The sequence below is a fragment of the Mobula hypostoma genome, chromosome 3 (assembly GCF_963921235.1).
Source record: "Mobula hypostoma chromosome 3, sMobHyp1.1, whole genome shotgun sequence".
Taxonomy (NCBI): Eukaryota; Metazoa; Chordata; class Chondrichthyes; order Myliobatiformes; family Myliobatidae; genus Mobula; species Mobula hypostoma.
The window spans coordinates 139,945,449-139,967,182 of record NC_086099.1 but is presented as its reverse complement, the minus strand read 5'-3'; the positions used below and the strand labels follow the sequence as shown (position 1 = coordinate 139,967,182).

Genomic DNA, 21,734 nt, shown 5'->3' with positions numbered 1-21,734 from the left:
ACATACATTGTCACCATATACAACCCTTACATTCATTTTCTTGTGGGCATACTCAATAAACCTATAGAATAATAACCATAACGGAATCAGTGGAAGATTACCCAACTTGGGTGTTCAACCACAGTACTGAAGACAACAAACTGTCCAAATACAAAAAGGTATAATAATAAAAATAATAAGACTATAAGACCATAAGACAAAGGAGCAGAAGTCCGCCATTCAGCCCATTGAGTCTGCTCCGCCAATCAATCAAGAGGTGATCTAATCTCCCATTTAGTCCCACTCCCTCGCCTTCTCACCATAACCTTTGGTGCCCTGGCTACTCAGATACCTATCAATCTCTGCCTTAAATACACCCAATGACTTGGCCTCCACTGCCGCCCGTGGCAACAAATTCCACAGATTCACCATCCTCTAGATAAAAAAATTTCTTCACATCTCTGTTCTGAATGGGGGCCCTTCAATCCTTTATTCATGCCCTCTCATACTAGACTCCCCCACCATGGGAAACAACTTTGCCACATCAACTCTGTCCATGCCTTTCAACATTCGAAATGTTTCTATGAGGTCCCCCCTCATTCTTCTAAACTCCAAGGAGTACAGTCCAAGAGCGGACAAACGTTCCTCATATGTTAAACCTTTCATTCCCAGAATCATTCTAGTGAATCTTCTCTGTACCCTCTCCAAAGTCAGCACATCCTTTCTTAAATAAGGAGCCCAAAACTGCCCACAGTACTCCAAGTGAAGTCTTACCAGTGCCTTATAGAACCTCAACATCACATCCCTGCTCCTATACTCTATTCCTCTAGAAATGAATGCCAACATTGCATTTGCTTTCTTCACCACCGACTCAACCTGGAGGTTAACCTTAAGGGTATCCTGCATAAGGACTCCCAAGTCCCGTTGCATCTCAGAACTTTGAATTCTCTCCCCATTTAAATAATAGTCTGCCCATTTATATCTTCTACCGAAGTGCATAACCATACACTTTCCAACATTGTATTTCATTTGCCACTTCTTTGCCCATTCTCTCAATCTATCCAAGTCTCTCTGCAGACTCTCTGTTTCCTCAGCACTACCAGCCCCTCCACCTATCTTTGTATCATCAACAAACTTAGCCACAAAGCCATCTACTCCATAATCCAAATCATTGATGTACGAAGTAAAACGAAGTGGCCCAACACGGACCCCTGTGGAACACCACTGGTAACTGGCAGCCAACCAGAATGGGATCCCTTTATTTCCACTCTCTGTTTCCTGCCAATCAGCCAATGCTCTATCCACGTATGTAACTTTCCCATAATTCCATGGGCTCTTATCTTGTTTAGCAGCCTCATGTGCGGCACCTTGTCAAAGTCCTTCTGAAAACCCAAATACACAACATCCACTGCATCTCCCTTGTCAAGCCTACTTGTAATTTCCTCAAAAAATTGCAATAGGTTTGTCAGGCAGGATTTTCTTTTAAGGAAACCATGCTGAGTTCTGCCCATCTTGACATATGCCACCAGGTACTCCGTAATCTCATCCTTGACAATCAACTCCAACAACTTCCCAACCACTGATGTCAAGCTAACAGATCTATAATTTCCTTTTTGCTTCCTTGCCCCCTTCTTAAATAGCGGAGTGACATTTGCAATCTTCCAGTCCTCCGGAACCATGCTAGAATCTATTGACTTTTGAAAGATCATTGCTAATGCCTCCGCAATCTCCACAGCTATTTCCTTCAGAACACGAGGGTGCATTCCATCTGGTCCAGGAGATTTATTGACCCTTAGACTATTCAGCTTCCTGAGTACTTTCTCTGTCTTAATTGTGATTGTGCACACTTCTCTTCCCTGACACCCTTGAGTGTCCAATATACTGCTGATGTCTTCCTCAGTGAAAACAGATGCAAAATACTCATTCAGTTCCTCCGCCGTCTCCTTATCTCTCATTAAAATTTCTCCAGCATCATTTTCTATTGGTCCTATATCTACTATTACCTTTTACTCTTTATATACTTGAAAAAGCTTTTAGTATCCTCTTTGATATTATTTGCTAGCTTCCTTTCATAGTTCATCTTTTCCCTCTTAATAACCTTCTTAGTTTCCTTTTGGAAGCTTTTAAAAACTTCCCAGTCCTCTGTCTTCCCACTAGTTTTTGCTTCCTTGTATGCCCTCTCCTTTGCTTTAACTTTGGCGTTGACTTCTCGTCAGCCATGGCTGCATCCTTTTTCCATCAGAAAATGTCTTCTTTTTTGGAATATATCTGTCGTGCACCTTCCTCACTTCTTACATAAACTCCAGCCATTGCTGCTCTACTGTCCTTCCCACTGGAGTCCCTTTCCAGTCAACTTTAGCCAGTTCCTCTCTCATGCCACTGTAATTTCCTTTATTCCACTGAAATACTGACTCATCAGATTTCGGCTTCCCATTGTCAAATTTCACAGTGAACACAATCATGTTATGATCACTGCCTCCTTAGGGTTCCTTCACCTCAATCTCTCTAATCATCTCTGGTTCATTACACAATGCCAGTACAGCCAATCCCCTAGTGGGCTCAACAACAAGTTGTCGTAAAAAGCCATCTCGCTGACATTCTACAAATTCTCTCTCTTGAGATCCAGTGCCGACCTGATTTTCCTAAACCACTCGCATGTTAAAATTCCCTACAATTATCATAACACTGCCCTTCTGACAAGCCTTTTCTATTTCTTTTTGTAATCGGATTGCTGATTTCCTGTGACAATGTTTCGTGTAAGTGTGTTCAATCTGGGGAGTGCTGATGGACTAGGCCATATACATTACTTTTTGTTAGATTTTCCTTTCGAAGGCATTGGTGTCTCCATATCAGGCTATGATACAGCCAGCTAATATACTCACCACTGCACATCTACAGACATCCCACCCCGCAAAAACTCATTTCAGGGAGGTAGCACCATCAGTTTGCAGGAGGCTCCCTGAACTTCCGGGAGAGGTGGGATGTCTGCAATAGAGTAGCTCCTTAGCAGCCAGCCAGCAGTTTAAATAACATTAGCTATGCTAATGAACGAATGACACCTGTTAAACACACCTCAACATGTCCTTTACAGTCTTAACCCACCATGGGCAATAGAAAAGTGACTGTTGCAAACAGTGCAGCGAGCAACACTGTCATTATTTTTGACCCCTATTAGGCAGGGGTACACTTTAGTATAGTCTGGGGTGACGTACTTCTTATATTTTCTTTTTTTTTTGGAACACTCTTCTCTCTCTCCCTCTCTCCCTCCCCCTCTCCCTCTCTTGCTTGCTCTCAAAAAAAATTGATCTGCGGGACATTGTATATAATTTGCGGGCTTCAGGGAACAACTATTAATATGTGGGAGAGGTGGGATGTCGGCATCTATAGAAGTTTGTTGAAGTTTTAGATGTCATGCCGAGTCTCTGCAAGCTCCTAAGGAAGTGGAGGTACTGCTGTGTTTTCTTCCTAATTGCACTTATGTGCTGGTCCCAGGACAGGTCTTCCAATATAATAACACTGAGGAATTTAATATTGCCAACCCTCTCCTCCTGTGAACTGGCTCATGGATCTCTGGTTTCCTTCTCTTAGAGTCAATAAACAGCTCCTTGGTCTTGCTGACATTGAGTAGGAGTTTGTTATTGTGGCACCACTCAGCCAGATTTTCAATCTCCCTCCAAATGCTGATTCATCGCCACCTTTGATTCAGGGTACAACAGCAGACTGTGCATGAAGGTCAGCACATGCATGATAGGTTGAAGGGCCTGTTTCTGTGTTGAATGTATTTACTGAGAATTTACTTACTAAAATGCATTTATTGCAAAATAGATCTGTTATCAGGTCATTGAAAGGTATGAGATACCTTTGTTCTGATGTAGTAATTTACACCTCCCTTAGTGTCGATTAGCATAACCAAATTCACGTTAATAAGATTGGTACTAGTACAATACTTTACAGTTACAGAAGCTTAAATTACCAGTTGAATTAAGAGAATTAATTCTTTGAAATTATGCAAATCAACTTATGTATTACATGATTTAATACCTCCACAAAATATAAAATTGTTACTGAATAGTTGAACAGAAAATGATACAAATATAAAACAAAACTGAAAACCATACTTACTGTCACTTTCTTTCCTTGATAAGATTCAGTTATCTTAATATTGTTGCCCTTCATGTTTTGACTTTTTACAGATAAATGTGGCCTCGTTTCACGTATTTGTCCATCACACATATCGAGAGCGATGATGTCTCCCCCTTCTTTAGCCACAAATCCACAGTTACAAGAGGCTGGATAATGAATACTCCCGCAATCCCATTGACGAACATGAACTTCAAAGTCTCGAGCAGTACTCATATATAGAACAAAAGTTCCAGTTTTATAATTATCATAACGCCTAGGGAGTGAACAAAACAGATTTCAGTTACCAGAAATGACAACCAGAGTAACAGACACTACAATTCCACTACATAATTTGTGAATGAGAAATATATTACTGACAAATTGCTGTAATATTGTTTCTGCAGTATCTAGTCAACTGTAAAAAAATATAATACAATGCTATAATGAAATATGATGGTTAATAGTAGACATTGTTAACTCAGATTTCATTTTCCAAAAAATATAATATTTGCTAAACAATTAATTCAGAGTATTTGATAATACCTTACATTTTGGAAAAAACAAATGTAGAAGAAAAGAGATTTTTACATTAAGTGATTCTTCTACACCTTCTGAAATAATGCCATGTGATCTCTCATGTGGGAATAATAGATTAGATGGGTTCCAAAAATAGCACCTCCAAAAGCAGCAGTCTCTTAAATTTGTTTTAATTGTAGAGGCAAATACTTTCAAAAGCTATATACTAACTGTCTCACATTATTTACATCACCATTCAGAACAATTTTCAGATATAGAATGAAGAATTGTAAAGAGGAAGACAAAAGTCAGTATAAATTGGAGTAAACTCCACACTTGCAGAAGTAAATTAAACATTAAATACAACTAAGATTTGATGGCTAAAGTATTGAAACTCATCTTTGCAATAACAGGGAAGGCCTTGCTTTACTATGTCCTGGGGTGCAACTTTGTATTTCACACTTAAGTTTTCAGCTGTTTTTCTAGGGAGAAAACAAGCTTAAAGCCTAATTTTATGAAAGACAGCATGTAAGATGAGAAATGGGCAAAAGAACCTATGACCCAACATTATCCTGAAGTGCTGGAGGAGCACAAGAGAAACTTTGGAGGCTGGGCATCTGGGTCAGGAAAATCATGTAAGAAAATGGGCGTCCCATATGGATATGAAGAGTGGCAGACAATTTTCCAATTAAGTGGAGCATGTTCTGTTCAGGGTATTCTATTTATAACAGAACAATTAATGAGTTATGGTACATGGGGGCAGTATGAACACTTGCGAAATGGGAACAAGTTTCCAGGGCCTGTAGTAATCATGTTCCTTCATGTTTTACACATATCATTGTAAAAGATGCAGCAAAGTTTATCCTTCAGCTTCCGTGACCATGATTATAAACAGGATTACTGTTTATCTGGTAAACTATAGCCCCATTGAACTCTTTAAAATAGTGTTTTAATGTCACCTGTCCCACCTCCAACCTCCGTCAAAAGTAGGAGGGGACAAACTAGATGATACCTGTTACATAATTTTTACTTTTTAAACCTAATCACCCATCTGAAGCAATTCCACTTAAATTTTGGGTGATATTATCCCTTACATAAAATCATGCTCCATACTGTACTTTCCTAATGAGCAGCACCAACATAAAACTGCAGCAATCTCCATGCATTCTCTAATAAGGCCAAACACAAACACATGCCTTCAGGTACTGGCAGATGAGGGAAAACAAACTGAAAAATAAACTTCACAATCAAATAAACTAATGAAAGTGAATGAAGTTACCTGCCATCGAATGTGATCAGGTGTGGATCAGTAAATGAGTAACAATAAGCAGTAGGAATATCTTGCACCACTATCTACATTTGAAGAGAAAAACATCATTGAAAATAACTGTGCATTATTTGATATATAGAAATATCTGCAATTCTCCATTTTGCAAAAGCAACCAACCCAATGCGTAAGACAGAGGAATTTCAAGCAAAAGTTACATCCAACTCAATCACGTTTCCTGAATCTTTAATATTAGTTTTGCATCAAATTTGACATTACTCAGACTACACAACCAGCCACTCTCCAGAATGGATTAACTTTCTCTGCAAGCTGCTTCTTGTGCTTGATTGTTGATCTTCAAAAGAATTTTTAAAATTAAGCTATTTTAAACCATTAGAACAAGTATATGCATTTCTGAAGATTTTATATTTCAACAAAAAAGAAATTGATAGAAAACTCGAATGGTTCCTTTTAGCTTTTGATATTTATATTCTGTACTAAAATTGGGTTATTCATAAATGTTGGACTAGGCTAGAGATTCTGAGTAAAGAGACTGCAGAATCAGATTTATTACCACTATCATATATGACATAAAATGTGTTTTGCAGCAGCAATACAGTTGAAAGCCAAAAAATTACTCAAACTACAAAAGAAAGTAATCGTGCAAAAGAGGAATAATGAGGTAGTGCCAACATTGACTGCATTATTAAAATAGTCACTCCTAAATATAAAAGGGATTTATCCAATACCCACTTTAAGAAATTACTTTATTTGATGCTGCCTGATCACTGTACTACAAGGACAGTTTTATGCCCAATCATATGAAAATAATTTAAAAGGCAAAAAACCCCTCAAAGTTGCCAATATTTTTGATCAAACATAATATGAAGTACATTTTAATCTTATTTTGGGGAAAATACTGACTGAAACAGTAAATGAAATTACCACATGATAAACATGTTATTTGGATATATAGATACTAACTGAAGCCCTAGTTTTAAAATTTACAGTAGTATGTAATCATGTTAGCTTCCTTACTGTATGCTATTTGTACTCTCATTGTGCAGTTTACTGTTTGAAATATATAATTCAAGTGCTTTATTAAATTAGAGTTTACACAATAATTCAAGGCAGGAATTTACCTTTTTGGGATATTGCAATTCTGTGACATAACATGTGCATTGAACTCAACACACACAAAATGCTGCCTGGCCTGTTGCGTTCCACCAGCATTTTGTGTGTGTTGCTTGAATTTCCAGCATCTGCAGACTTTCTCGTGTTTGCATTGAACTCAAGTTTGATTGCATAAAAGTGGAGTTCAATGCACCTGGAATATTACAACATACATTTAGGACATCAATATGGGAAAAAATTCTAACCCATTTCATTGTTTGCTTGTAATGCGTGTTAAAAATGAACAGGCTGTTGAAATTCCTCTCAATGTAAAATCAGATGAAAATTAGAAGTCCCCTGTTGCATGCCCTAAACACATGAAGTATTCGAAAGTAGGTTCCACTGAAGACAATGAAACAGAGTTTAGGAAGCTGTTCAATGCTAATATATCATGCATTCAATGCATATGACAAAAGACTACCTTCTATCTTGTCAACAGGTCTATAAAAAGGTAAAGAAAAATATGTTGGACGAGAAATTGTTTGACCACATTAAAGTGTTGCTGCATGACAGCCCAAAGCCTTGTGTGTCACTCAATTTGTAATACATGAGGCAAGGCTTTTCACTTATACTCCACCATTTTGCAGACCCCAGAAGACACACACCACCATCACAGAACCCCACTCCCCTCCCCAACAAACATAGCTACCAAACATCCACTGCCCACCTTCCAGAGACAGCACCACTAATATTTCTCTTAGCAGCCATACAATTATTCCTTGGAGTTCAGAATGCTCTATCTACTGGTGTCTTATGACTTCTTTGTAACAGCAATATGTTTCGCTCTCACATTGCCACAGTTGTGGTCAAGGACAGAAAGAGGTCGTCTTCAAACAAAATCCTGCTTTAAATGTCTCCAGTCTAGACTCCGCAACAAACCTAACTTTTAAATATTCAGTGTTGAGATATGTCGGTGGACCCACAACATCCATGTCCACACATTAAGCAACAATAAGCCCAAGAATAACTTTATACAGGATTAACTGAATTGAAAGCGTCATACTAAATTTGCTGAAATTAAAATATCATACAAGATCCATATCTTAAACATCCAAGCACCATGGCCATCAAGCCTTTAAGTTAATGGGCTGAATTATGTACTGCTTCCTTTGGCCCAAAGTGTTCCGATCTGTAGATCTTCTCCAAAATGGAATTGGCTGAAAATGGTGACCAGGCCACAGGCATCAAAACTATGGCTCCGAACCTAGGACACCTGGGACAGTACTCCCTGACTGACAGGGGTCAAAAATGCATTTCATTGCTCATAAATAGACAAATAAATTTTTTAATATCTTCAGTTAAAATAGATTGAAGTATCACATATTTATATTTTAATGAAAATGAAACAAAAAAATGAAATGATTGGCAAGGCAGCATAATGGTTAGTGTAACACTATTACAACTTCACTGGCCCAGTTTAAGTTCCACTGCTGTCCGTAAGGAGTTTGTATGTTCTCCCTTTGACTGTGTGGGTTTCCTCAGGTATTCCCCCCACATTCTAAACATGTAGGAGTTAGTAGGTTAATTGGCCACACTGCTGTAACTGGGTGCTGCAGGCTTGTTGGACCAGAAGGGTTTGTTATCATGCTGTACCTGTATCTCTAAATTTTAAAATGTAACCAAAATGTTTATCTGTACTTGTCATTCATTGGAGGTCTGTAAACACTGAAATCAATACAGATACCCACTGTATAAAGCCAATGGGTCACATGTAAAGAACCAAGCCTACAATGATCCAGAACGATCACTGGACGGGATGGCAAGAGCAGGACATCGATGGAAGGTCAGAAACATCAGCATTGTGCAGAAAGAGAATTGAAAGACACATTGAACATGAGAGAAGGCTCACTGAAACTCAGTAGGACTTTATTTTCAGGTCAAAGTCGCTTATCTAACACGAAGCCAAAAGCAAAAAACACTGCATAACTAGCAATTATCACTTAAAAGGCAAGATTGCCTACATTTTTATTACTTTACATTTATTACAGATATTTTCCCAAAACAGTTTTAATTCATGGTGATTTAATTTCTTTCAATAATCATCTGAATTGATGTCATTTGTTTTAAAATGTCTCAGATTACTTGTGTCCAGCATCGTAAATCCCAGTGGTCATTCACAAGCTACTCTCTTTTAAAGGATGGCTGTTACACATTAATTCACACAGCTATTTCAACTCAAAGTTCCTAAAACATCATTTCCAGTAAGATAGTGGCGCACTTGGACGCAACAGACACTTGTGGACCAATCAAAGACGCTTCTGTTCATCTTGTATATCTTCTTTTTACAATTGCAAGTCACTGCTGACTACCATCTCATCAGCAAGTTGGTTGATAGTAATAGATCTGGATTTATTGCATACCATTGTTGTGCTGTCACCTGGACTTGCTGCGTACTAATGTGCTGAGAAAGTGCACAGTCCAGAAAAAAGGAGTGAGTGATTGAATTGGATACTTTTATTGTGATCGCAAGATGTTGTTGGACATTGGTTCATTGGTGAGACTGACAGCTTCAGCGAGGATTAGGCCTAGGCCAAGGCTAAGGCTGCAGAACCACATGGCAGCTGCTGAAGGGAGGAGACACCAAGACAGTCCTGCCCTCTGGTATTCACTCAATGGAAGAATAGGACAACTTATGATCAATTTTGTCATGCCACACAGGGGTGACTATTATTATTTTATCTTTTTGTGACTTTTTTTTTTCTGAAATTGTACCCATATGTGCAGTCCGCTGTGGGTAATGTTATTTGCACCTTGGCTCCAGCAGAATGCTGTGTCGTTGGGTTATATTCATGTATGGTTGAATGACAATTAAACTTGAACAACTAGGACATATTCCAAGGCATCATTATGATTCATTTGGATTGTGGCTCCAAATGGATTCTAAACAACTGAATGATGAACAAGAGATACTGTCATTACAGATGTGATATCAATGCTCAGATTTGCACAGTAAATATGTGTGCAATTCAACTTTCATATTTTCATTTTCTATTGTCCTTCCACATTGATTGAGTGCTCCACGACAAACCAAATTCCTTAACCTCCTGAGAAGGTGAAGACACGAGCCACTTTCCTTCTGATTGCACTTATGTGGCAGATGCAGGGTAGGTCATCTTATATTTTACACCCAGGAATTTAAAGCTGCTTACTTTCTCCATCACTGGTACCTTCATTGTAGACTGGTGCACACTTGCTCCCCTTACCCTTTCCGAAGTCAACAATAGGTTCTTAAATTTTGCTGCTGATGAGTGAGAGTTTGTTGTTGTGGGACACTCGACCTGGTGACCCATCTCTCTCAGGTAAGCTGAGGCAGTACCACCTATGATTTGTCCAATAACAGTTGTATCATCAAATTGATATTGACCGTGATCTCTTGGTGGGGACGTCAAGGATCTGGTTTCAGAGGGAGGTACAGAGACCCAGGTTTTGAAGCTTATTGAATAGTACTGAGTTGAATGCCAAGCAGTAATGGATTTACAGCAGTATGATGCAGGCTTTACTTTTATCCAGGTGGTCCAAAGCCCAGTGGAGAGTCAACGAAAATGCATCCACCTTAGACCTACTGCACACTCATTGCAGTAGGCCCTTGCTCAGGCATGAGTTAATGCTAGCCATGATGAATCAAAGCACACTAGATGTACAGTAGGTGTGACTGGGTGATAGTCATTGAAGCAGTTCAACCTGCTCTTCTTGGGCACCATTATAATTGATGCCATTTTGAAGGCAACAGAGAGACGCTGAAGAAGTTCTTTAACACTCCACCCAGTAGTTCAGTTTAGATTTCAGTATCCTGCCAGGTACACCATCAGGGCCTGATGTCTTGCAAGAGCTCACATTTTTAAAGGATGTTCTGACATCAGCCTCTGAGACAGAGATCACAAGGTCACCAGATACTTGTGACGAAAGTACACATAGACTAAGATATTGACTGTCCTGTGCTATCACCAGTGGGATCAACAGTTGATCTGCCACCTGTCTTCAGGAGAGAGAGATAAGTAAAGACAATGGAGCAGCATTTGGAAATGTTAATGAAGAGACAGGAGAGTTTAACGGAAGGAGACAGCGGTCTGGGAATTGTCAAGACCGGCTCCTCTTTGAACCCTGAACTGTTTGAAGTGATGGACAGGTGATACCCCAGCAGGGGAATAAAAAGGGACAGGTTTGCTAAGGCAACACACACATGACAGCCCGAGGTAACGAGACCCTGGAAGCGGTGCGTCTCCCGCAAGTCGGTGGGAGTTTTTGGAGGGCTGGTCGTGTGACCAAGCCATAGATGCACAGGGTGGAAAGGAACGATCGGCAGGAACCTGGTGTGTGTCCGCCCTTGCCTGGGTGCCAGGTTCACTGTAGAGGAATGGAGGGGTCATAGTCGGTGACCTCAGAAGACATTACAAAGGGCTCACCCGAAAGCTGACTGCGAGGAATATCGAAGGTCTGTGTGGAAGCCGTTTTTGAATATTCATTCGCTTTCCCTCTCTCTCTCCCACGGCAGTGATTACTGTGAACTGAACTGAACTCAATTGAACTGAACTTTGCGTCACTTTGAAACTGGTCATTTACCCCTAGACGACGATAGAGCTTGATTGATCCTATTATCCTAATTTCTGTGTACATGTGTGTTTATCATTGCTGAACTGTTGTATTCATTATCCCTTTGATTAGAGTACTGTGTTGCTTATTTCTTTAATAAAACTTTCTTAGTTCCAGTAATCCAGACTCCAACTGAGTGATCCATTTCTGCTGGTTTAGCAACCCAGTTACGGGGTACGTAACATAAGTGGGGTTCTCGTCCGCGATTCTGAACGCTAAATTTGGGACGGAGTAAATTAATTGGGTTAAAATTCCCGAAAGAAAGAAAAGACAAACAGCAGAAATGGAGATTGAGGAATTTCTAAAGGCGCCGACCTTGGAGGCATTAGAGGATGCCAGGAAAGCGGGATTGGCAGCTGTGGCCAAACGGTTGAATCTTGTTAAGGGGAAGTCGACAATGAGGAGAGAGGAGATGCACAGAGCTATCGTAGAGCACTATGTATCTAAAGGTGTGTTTCCCCAAGGGGAGCTGGAGGTGGTGTCTATTGAAAAACCTGCCAGAGACGCGGTAAAGGTGCAGCTTGAAAAACTGAGACTTGAGCACGAGTTCCAGGTACGGCAGTTAGAACACGAAGAGGAGCAGTTAGAAAGGCAGGAGAAAGAGAAGCAGTTAGAAAGGCAGGAGAAAGAGAAACAGTTAGAAAGGCAGGAGAGAGAGAGAGACAGTTACAATGGCAAGAGAGAGAGAAACAGTTGGAGCGAGAAGAAAGGCAGTTGGAGCGAGAGGAGAAACAGAGGGAAAGGGAATTTGAGCTGGAGAAGTTAAAGATAAGGGCAGAGCAGGGGCCCGTGCCGAACCAAGGTGGAGGGTTCCGGGCGACCCAGGAGGTTAGGCTGGTTCCCCCATTTGACGATACCGAAGTGGATCAGTACTTTTTCCATTTCGAAAAAGTTGCTACAAGTCAGGACTGGCCGAGGGATAAGTGGGCTGTTTTGCTTCAGAGTGTACTAAAAGGGAAAGCCCAACAAGCTTACTCAGCTTTGTCCGCGGAAGATGCCCAGAGGTATGAGGTGGTGAAAGAGGCCATCCTCAGGATTTATGAGTTGGTCCCGGAGGCATACCGGCAGAGGTTCCGGAATGCGAGGAAGCAGTGGGACCGCACGTATTTAAAGTTTGCCCGTGAGATGCAGACATATTGTGAGCGTTGGTGTGCCTCGAAGGGGGTAGAGGAGGATTATGACAGACTGCTACAGCTGATCTTGATTGAGCAGTTTAAAGGTTGTGTCCCTGAGAGTATGAGACCCTACCTAGATGAGAAAGAGGCAGCCACGTTAGCCGCAACTGCTAAGTTAGCAGATGAGTACGCGTTGACGCATAAAGTGAAGTTTGCCCCGAGTAAAGGCTAACAGAAGGGTAGTCAGGACGGCGGGGAGAGTCCGCCAGAAAAGTCAGTAAGTAAGCCGGGGACTAGTGAGAAGGATAAGGTAGACCAGGAGCAGTCTGGTAGGAAGTCTCCTGGGGTCGTCTGTTATAATTGTGGGAAAGTCGGACACTTTGCGTCCAGGTGCTTTGCCCCAAAGAAGGAGACGGGGAAAGGAAAAATGGCGATTTTGACTGGCTGTATCGAGCTGGTAAACGAACCGCTAGGAGAGGAAAGGTCTACCAAAGTTCAGGAAGGGTGCGAGAGGTTTATCTCGGCCGGATTGGTGTCGGTGAAGGAGGGGTTAAACCCAGTTCCAGTGCGGATCTGGAGAGACACGGGAGCGTGTCAGTCATTGATATTGAAGAGTGTATTAGAGTTTAGCTCAGAGACCCAGACTGGGGAGGTCAAGGTAAAAGGTATTGGGGGAGGGACAGAGGCAGTCCCTTTGCACCAGATACACCTACAAAGCAACTTGGTCTCTGGACTAGTTACGATCGGGGTGAGGCCCGAATTACCGATGAAAGGCGTGGAAATCTTGCTCGGTAATGACCTCGCTGGGGGAATTGTGTTCCCAGCCGTGAGATTGACAGGTCAGCCTGCCAGCATTGAGGCCCCGCCCATGGACTCACAGGTTCATCCCGGGACTGCCGAATTAAATTTAGCTGAGACATACCAGGAGGAGGTAGAAAGTGAAAAGGAGTGTAGTGAAACAAGAGGTAGTGAGGGAGCTGAGACAGACTTAGCATTAGCCAGGAAGGAATTTGTGCAGGCGCAGGAGCGAGACGAGGGGCTGATGGTTTTGGCGGAGACAGCTCTCTCTGACGCAGAATTAAGAAGGGAGCCAGTAGGCTATTGTGTGGAGGAGGAAGTGCTAGGGAAGAAAGGGAGACCAAGTACCGTACCCGCAGATGAGGAATGGGGGAGTGGTGCAAAAGAGAGTTATGGGGATGAGATTTTTAACCTGGCCCACAAGGTACCCCTCGGTGGACATTTTGAGGTGCTGGAGGAAACAGTTGGTGGAATCCTGAAAGAGGTTTACCGGCTGCACAGGAGGAAGGATGTTATTAATTATGGCAGACGTGAACTGAGACGGTCACAGGGTTTTGATATGCTAACAAACCTAGTCGGTGTTAGCGCGGAAATCAATGAAGCTAGGGTCCCCGGATAAGAAAAAAAAAAATTTTGAAAAGATGAGTATGGTATCGACCAGATGGGAGAAGGCTATTGTTTTGGCCAGCTCTGCTGATAAGTTCTCTCCCTTAATCCCCAAACAAAGCGACTCTTTAGGAGAAGTAATTAAACGGCTCACACATGTGTGTTTGATTGTCCCAAGGCGATGCAAAGAACTGGGACGTTGGGTGGTGTTTGTTACGCTAGGTCAGCCTAGTGAGCAACGCCCCTATAGAATGAGTAATTCAGTGACGAAAGGGCTGACGAACACAGAGGTGTGTATTGGCAATGTAATACGGCTGTCTGAAGCCAGCTTGATAGTGAACCTTGAAAAAAATGAGTTCGGCCACACGAAGGTCACTTATCTGGGAATTGTGGTAACACAGGATGCAAGCTGAAGTGCGGGCTATCTCTGACATCCCAACCCCGACAGACAAGAGGGCCCTCAGAAGGCTCTTGGAGATGGTGGGGTACTGTAGGAAGTTTTGCAATAACTCTGCGGTTACTACCCCTCCCCCTCCTACTAAGCCCTTGCGAGAGAAAACTAAGTCGGAATGGGACGACCCTTGTTATTGTGGTCCGGGACGAAACCCAATGAGAGGTTACATTGATCGCAATTCATCAGTGTTTTTGGCCACTATGAAGTTTGCTACGTTGGAGCCTGGTTTAAGGGATTATTAATAACACATATAAAAGGAGCAGAAAATGTGATTGCTGACTATCTGTCAGGTGTTGACAACTTAAAATTCTCTGTATTAGCCAAATAGCTGATAAAGATGTATATTTGTGTGTATCAAATAATGTATTCATGTTTGTAATTTTTACCCCGGTAAAAATCCTTAAAGGTGAGGGGTGTGACGAAAGTACACATAGACTGAGATATTGACTGTCCTGTGCTATCACCAGTGGGATCAACAGTTGATCTGCCACCTGTCTTCAGGAGAGAGAGATAAGTAAAGACAATGGAGCAGCATTTGGAAATGTTAATGAAGAGACGGGAGAGCTTAACGGAAGGAGACAGCGGTCTGGGAATTGTCAAGACCGGCTCCTCTTTGAACCCTGAACTGTTTGAAGTGATGGACAGGCGATACCCCAGTAGGGGGATAAAAAGGGACAGGTTTGCTAAGGCAACACACACACAACACCCCGAGGTAACGAGTCCCTGGAAGCGGTGCATCTCCCACAAGTTGGTGGGAGTTTTTGGAGAGCTGGTCGCGGGACCAAGTCATAGACGCACAGGGTGGAAAGGAACGATCGGCGGGAACCTGGTGTGTGTCTGCCTTGCCTGGGTGCCAGGTTCACTGTAGAGGAACGGAGGGGTCACAGTCGGTGACCTCAGAAGACCTTACAAAGGGCTCGCCCGAAAGCTGACTGCGAAGAATATCGAAGGTCTGTGTGGAAGCCGTTTGAATATTCATTCGCTTTTGCTCTCTCTCTCCTCCCCCCCCCCCGCCCCCCGGTCCACAGCCACGGCAGTGATTACTGTGAACTGAACTGAACTCAATTGAACTGAACTTTGCATCACTTTGAAACTGGTCGTTTACCCCTAGACGACGATAAAGCTTGATTGATCCTATTATCCTAGTTTCTGTGTACATGTGTGTTTATCATTGCTGAACTGTTGTATTCATTATCCTTTTGATTAGAGTACTGTGTTGCTTATTTCTTTAGTAAAACTTTCTTAGTTCCAGTAATCCAGACTCCAACTGAGTGATCCATTTCTGCTGGTTTGGCAACCCAGTTACGGGGTACGTAACATACTGCACAGACTCACACAAGTTTAGTTTTATTCTCTCTTTCCATGTTGAGCTCATTGAGGAGTGAAACATCACTGCCAATAATGCTGTAGGTTTCGCTTAATGGCATGTAAGCACTGCCACAGCTGATGTGAACCTCTACCTTCATATGGAACTGTCTTTTCACCCCCACAATCGCCTTCCATAGTTACTTGGACTTCTTGTAGGATTCTGGATCGTTGGCTTTTAACACCACAGATCCAGCCCTCAGCAGATTGCGAATCTCCTAACTCGTCCACCATGTCTGTTTCGGATACGTTCAGTACGTTCTCGAAGACGCACACACATCCATGCAGGTGTTGATGAAGTCAGTGACATCTGTGGTATATTCAGTCAGTTCCAAAGATGGATCCCTGAACCTGATCAAATTCACCAATTTTATAAGCATTCCAGCTCCCTTCACCAAATCTTCATAGTCCTCACCACTGGTGCTGTAATTTTCAGTCTCTGCCGATATGCCTGGAAGAAAAGTAAAGCCAAAGCACAGGAATGGGAAGACATGGTAAGTGTTCATGATTGCTGTGTAATGATGATCTAGTTTGTTAGCTCCTCTGGTACCACAGCTGATAAATTGGTGATAGTTTGTCAGACTTCTTCAAGCTGACCTGGTTGAAATCCCCCAAAATGATCAGAAGAGCATTAGGGTGTTCAGTCTTGTGACTATTGACCATGGTGCTCAGCTCCCCTGAACCAGCTTGACATTAGCCAGAAGTGGAGTATACACTACTTCCAGGATGACAGCAGAGAACTCCTTCGGCAGATGAAATAGACAACACTTGACCACCAGATGCTTCCGGTCAAGGGAGCAGAAATGAGATAGAACTGCCACATCTGTGTACCACAATAAGTAATCGTCTGGTTATGACATTCATTCCCTATGTGGTCTGCAGTTCCAAATGTGCCTATTTTAAAGATCCATATCTACTTTTAAACGGCTCGAAACAATGCTGCTTACTGCAGTGTCTGCGGCTACAGATTTCAACAATAGTTCTGAAAAGAAATATTTGATGATTCCCTTGGGAGCTGCACACTAAAAGTTGCTATTCTCTGAAGCCATCTTTCCTGTTGTAATGTATATACATGTATACGTGTCAGCAATCATCATTGATTGAGGTCTGTCAATTGGGAAGTCAAGTATCCACTTTCAGACAGGGGTACGGATATCCAGGTCTTGTAGCTTAATTATATGTTGGGATGGGCAGACTGAACTCCTAGCTGTAGTGGTTTGCAGCCTGACATTGTCCAGAGTGTAGAGCCAGCGAAATCCTATCTGTTGTTTACCTTTTTGATGCAGTAGTCAAACTGAGGCAGGCAGGAGTTGATTCTCGCCATAACCAACCTCTCCAAGCACTTCACTCCGCTTCATCTAAACGCCACCAGTAAACAGTAATTAACGCAGGTCACCACATTCTTCTTGGTTATCAGTACATTAGATGCTGGTATTAAATCAGTTGTTAAGATTAAATCAAGTGTAAACATAAAACCAGGAATTTCAATGCATTCAGTATTTTCTTTATAACAAATCCATCTCCAATTTTGAAATTAACTTTTACATCAAGTTCAGCTCAGCTAAAGAATGCTTGGCGATCCATTATGTTTCTTAGTGGAAATGGGTTTCATCTTTCTCTGTAAATCTACGATAAAAGATCTTCTATTTTTAAAAAAAAAATCAAAAGTTTCACTCCATTTTTTGGATAGAAAACAAGGAATAGTTTTTTTTTAGAAAGGAAGCCTGTATTGTTTGGTTCATCTTCCAGTCCTCTGTCAGAATTATCAGATCATTACTAACGCTAACATTCCCACATGTGCACAGGCATATTCACTATCCATGATCTTATTTTGTCATCAATAATTGACAAATAAATATGGGATGTAAGCATAAGAATTTTGTAAAAAGGACAGCTCCTCCCCATATTTATTCAGCCAAAATGTTTGCAAATTGTTTTCTATGTTTTATTTTCCATTAATATCAGTGGATTTTTGTTTTGTGGGGGGGAACTATTTTCATTTAGTTTTTAGTGAATTAAATTATTATTTAATTTGTATTAGGTACCTCAGAAATCTCCCTTTTATCATTTACAACCAATTTTACTGTAATAGAAATAACACAGGGGACACAAATTCAATTGTTATCATAATCTCAAAATTAAAATAATCTACATTTATTTAGTTATTGAGCGTGGACTGCTGTAAGGTTTTTCCCCACGAACTTCACACCCTTCTCCTTGTGCAATTTACTCTCATGTCCCATGCAAGCTGAAAATACAGTTGGTAAAGAGGTTGTACAACCTGAACTGGTTCTGGGGTGTAGTTATTCCAGAGGAAGTTTTCAGTGGCAATAGGCAATGAGAGAACTTCAGTTACTCTGTCACCATCCTTTGCAAAGTCAGTTACTGCTGTATAGTAAACAGACGATCGGGAGCATATGCCTCGATTGCAAGGCACTTGGTGTAGGTCCACATGACATGAGGAAAGGGCAAGATTTGTGCCAGAATATTCTGCATTTGTTGAATCTAGATAGAATGGAATAATGATGAAATATTAGTGACCGTCACATATAACTCATTACGACTGAAAATCAAATTGCAGATACAGTGACTTCCAGTTAATTGGTTAATCAGGACAACTGCTTATTTGGGACAACTCTTAAAAGAGCAAAAACTAATTGAGAAATCAGCCAGGATCCCTTTCATATATGGAACACTATGCCACTTAATTGAGCCAGAAGACCATTTCCGAATGGTTTCTTGCTAGCGTCAGTTGCGTATACTTGTGTGGCTGTTAAACACTACTCTGTGCTTTGAGTAAACTTTCTAAATATCAACAGTTGCGTGCACTTGTGTTCAAAAAACATTGATTTTTGTCACTGATAGTTGGCGAGAAGTAAGCTGTGAGACAATTTAAAACTGTTTTGCTCACTGCCGTTCTAAGCATTCAGGTTTGGAGATACCAGAAGCAGCCAAGAGTGAAAATGAAACAATTTTACTACTTCAACAAGATAAGAACACATGAAGCTAGTGACAATCATCTCATTTTATAATAAAAATGAAGACTTGGATGATGCATTTATTCATAGCATTGTATGAAGGGAATCCATTATTTGGACTAGGTGTGCTGATTTTGATCATTCACAGTCAATGAAAAGAACACAGCAGTGTATAGGCTCCTGGGTGAGTTCCTCCACAATAAAAATTGGGAACAAATACACTATTTTATAGTACTGTAGTAGTTTTCACAGTGCTTTAATTTATTCTGCACTTCATTTAGGTACATACTTTGTTACTCAGTTAAACGATATGTTGCATTTATTAAACCTTTATAACTATTTCTATGAAACTTCAACTAATTGGGGCAGTTGCTTAACTGGGCCAAAATAGACTGGTCTCAGTGTGTCCCAATTAACTGGAATCCACTGTATACCGACACATTATGGTTCCGATGCAGTGCATTGGCAGTTTATTACTGATTAACTTGAAAGACTAGATTGCAGAGCCAATGTTAAGCCAAAATGCCAACAGAAGTGATGGCTGGGCCTGGTGTAGTTTAGAAGATTATAGATTTGTAACCTGGGTGATTCAATGTATACATGCACACAGAAACAATGGGAAGGCTTTTGGGTTTTTCAGGTCAAATCTGCACCATATCACTTTCAAAGGGCCAAGGCTATGTGAAATTAATTGCTGTGTACTACCAACTTCTCTGCAAATATAGGTCTCTCCTGGTGAGCCTTGCAAAACTACAAAGCATAAAGGAAATTTGTTCCAGCTTGGTGGACATGTAACCAATAGTGAACCACTCTGTGCTCAACTCGACTCACACTACAGCCATACCTTCAGTTATGCAGCGTTTTGGAAATTTCAGATACTGCCATTGCAATTTTGGTGATCTTCTGCTGGCTGGTCTGGCATAACGGAAAGGATTTCCACATTGTCACATCATATCCTATTCTATTCTTGGCTGAAGCACAACCTCATCCAAACGGGAGTTACATTAGGAGAGATGCACAAACTACTCTTCTGATCACAGTCTGCCTCTGAGTGCCTGGGCTTTGATATCAAGCAGCCAACTGGATCACATTACTCTGTCAATGATATCCTACAGTATGTGTCCAAGGCCTTGAAGATGAGGGCGTAAGGAAGCCAATCACCACAATTTTCAAGTGCTTTTTAAGATTGATCTACAATAACATAGCTCATAGCCATAGCCTTTGGAGTAGCACTTTGTAGAAACAAATAATACAACTAACCCCACATTACCATATTCCATCATTGAGCAACAGGCATTTGAAACTCCAAAGAAAACACAAGATGCTGACCTACGAAACAATTGACTGAGATAACATCCACTGTGAGTCATTAATATCACTTTTATGAAATTATGTAATTTTTTTTTAAAGTAGACAAATTAATTGACCAAATTTGGGGGTGAACAGAAGGCAGAATAAGGTGGGGAGGGGGAGAGAAAGGATTACAACCTGGCAGGTTTTAGGTGTGAATAGGTGAGGAGGAATGTAGCCGGGTGGGGGAGTGGGGTTGAAGTGAGAGGATAGGTGGAAATGTTAAACGGATGAAGATGATGGAATCTAATAGGAGAGGGCAGTGGATCATGGAAGAAAGGGAAGGAGGAAGGGAACCAGTGGAAAAGTGATAGGCTAGTGAGAAGATAAGTGGTGAGAACATATCCAGAATGAGGAATGGAAAGGGGGGGGGTGAGAAATTACCCAAAGTTGAAATATCCTACATCCCCTTCTTCAAGCACGAGAAAGTTTCTGCACTATAATTTTCCTATACTTCTTCCTCCTTCAGCTCCACTAACAAACTGAAGTTGCAAGACATTGCACAGAGTCTGTTTAGTATCCCCATTCCTTGAGTACCCCTTGAACAGCCACAAATTACCAAATGTGATCCCCTCACTGTAGGTTTGTGATGAGTTAGCTATTACTGTGAATCCAAACAAATAGCAACATAACTCTACAATGCACGGGGAACAATCATGAGAAAGCCATTTCCAATAATTAAACATATCGAGGGTAAATATGATCCAGTAAACAAATAAAAGTTTGACCGTTCCTTTAAGAGAAAATAAGGCAATCACTTTTCTGAACACTGACAAACTCATGCAAATGTACTGTTTGCCAGGAAGCAATAATTTAGCTCATACCAGTAGAAGCTTAGATTAAAGTTGTATTGACAAAATATTTTGAACTATAACAAACACAATAAAAGGGCCCTTTGCACATATATTAATTAGTCTATAGTGTACACATAATCATTGGAGCTCATTGTTGTGTAACCAATCTGGTTTGCTTCACTTTGTTTACTCATGGTACTGAACAATTCTGTCTGAGAACACAGGCCAAGCAAAACATAAATAAATATCCAATAAATCTCCAAGTACAAGACATCTCGAACTTTCTCCAAGTCGTGTGATAAGTATCTAATTAAAAGTTATCTGCACATTCTCTTTGAGACCATTATCTGCATGATGATTTTCTGAAAGCAGTATCTGTCCTTCCAAGTGTGTTCATGTTCTTCCGCTACAATTGTCGTCCATTTCTATTTTCTTTCTCCTCCTTCCCCAAAACTCTGGCACTCCCTCTAGAAACAGGCTAGCCCTCTCCCAACCACCTCCCACCCCACCAGCGCCCCGATCCATCTAGAATATTCCTGGGCATCTTACTCATTAACAAGACAAATCTTATTGGCTATTATAACAAGCCTAACTTAATCAAAAGAATTATAATTTTAAACACAGCAA

At 41.1% G+C, this 21,734-nt stretch overlaps 1 protein-coding gene across 2 annotated transcripts in view; it reads right to left on the bottom strand.

Moving 5' to 3' along the window:
* vwde (von Willebrand factor D and EGF domains) overlaps window positions 1-21,734 on the bottom strand; it is a 239,477-nt gene that overhangs the window by 124,781 nt on the left and 92,962 nt on the right. For both annotated transcript variants that reach the window (XM_063042310.1, XM_063042311.1), the window contains exons 8-10: window positions 18,267-18,490; window positions 5,897-5,970; window positions 4,102-4,375 (exon numbers count right to left, since the gene is read on the bottom strand). In XM_063042310.1, coding sequence (XP_062898380.1) covers window positions 4,102-4,375; window positions 5,897-5,970; window positions 18,267-18,490 — 572 coding nt within the window. The remainder of the gene's footprint in view (window positions 1-4,101; window positions 4,376-5,896; window positions 5,971-18,266; window positions 18,491-21,734) is intronic.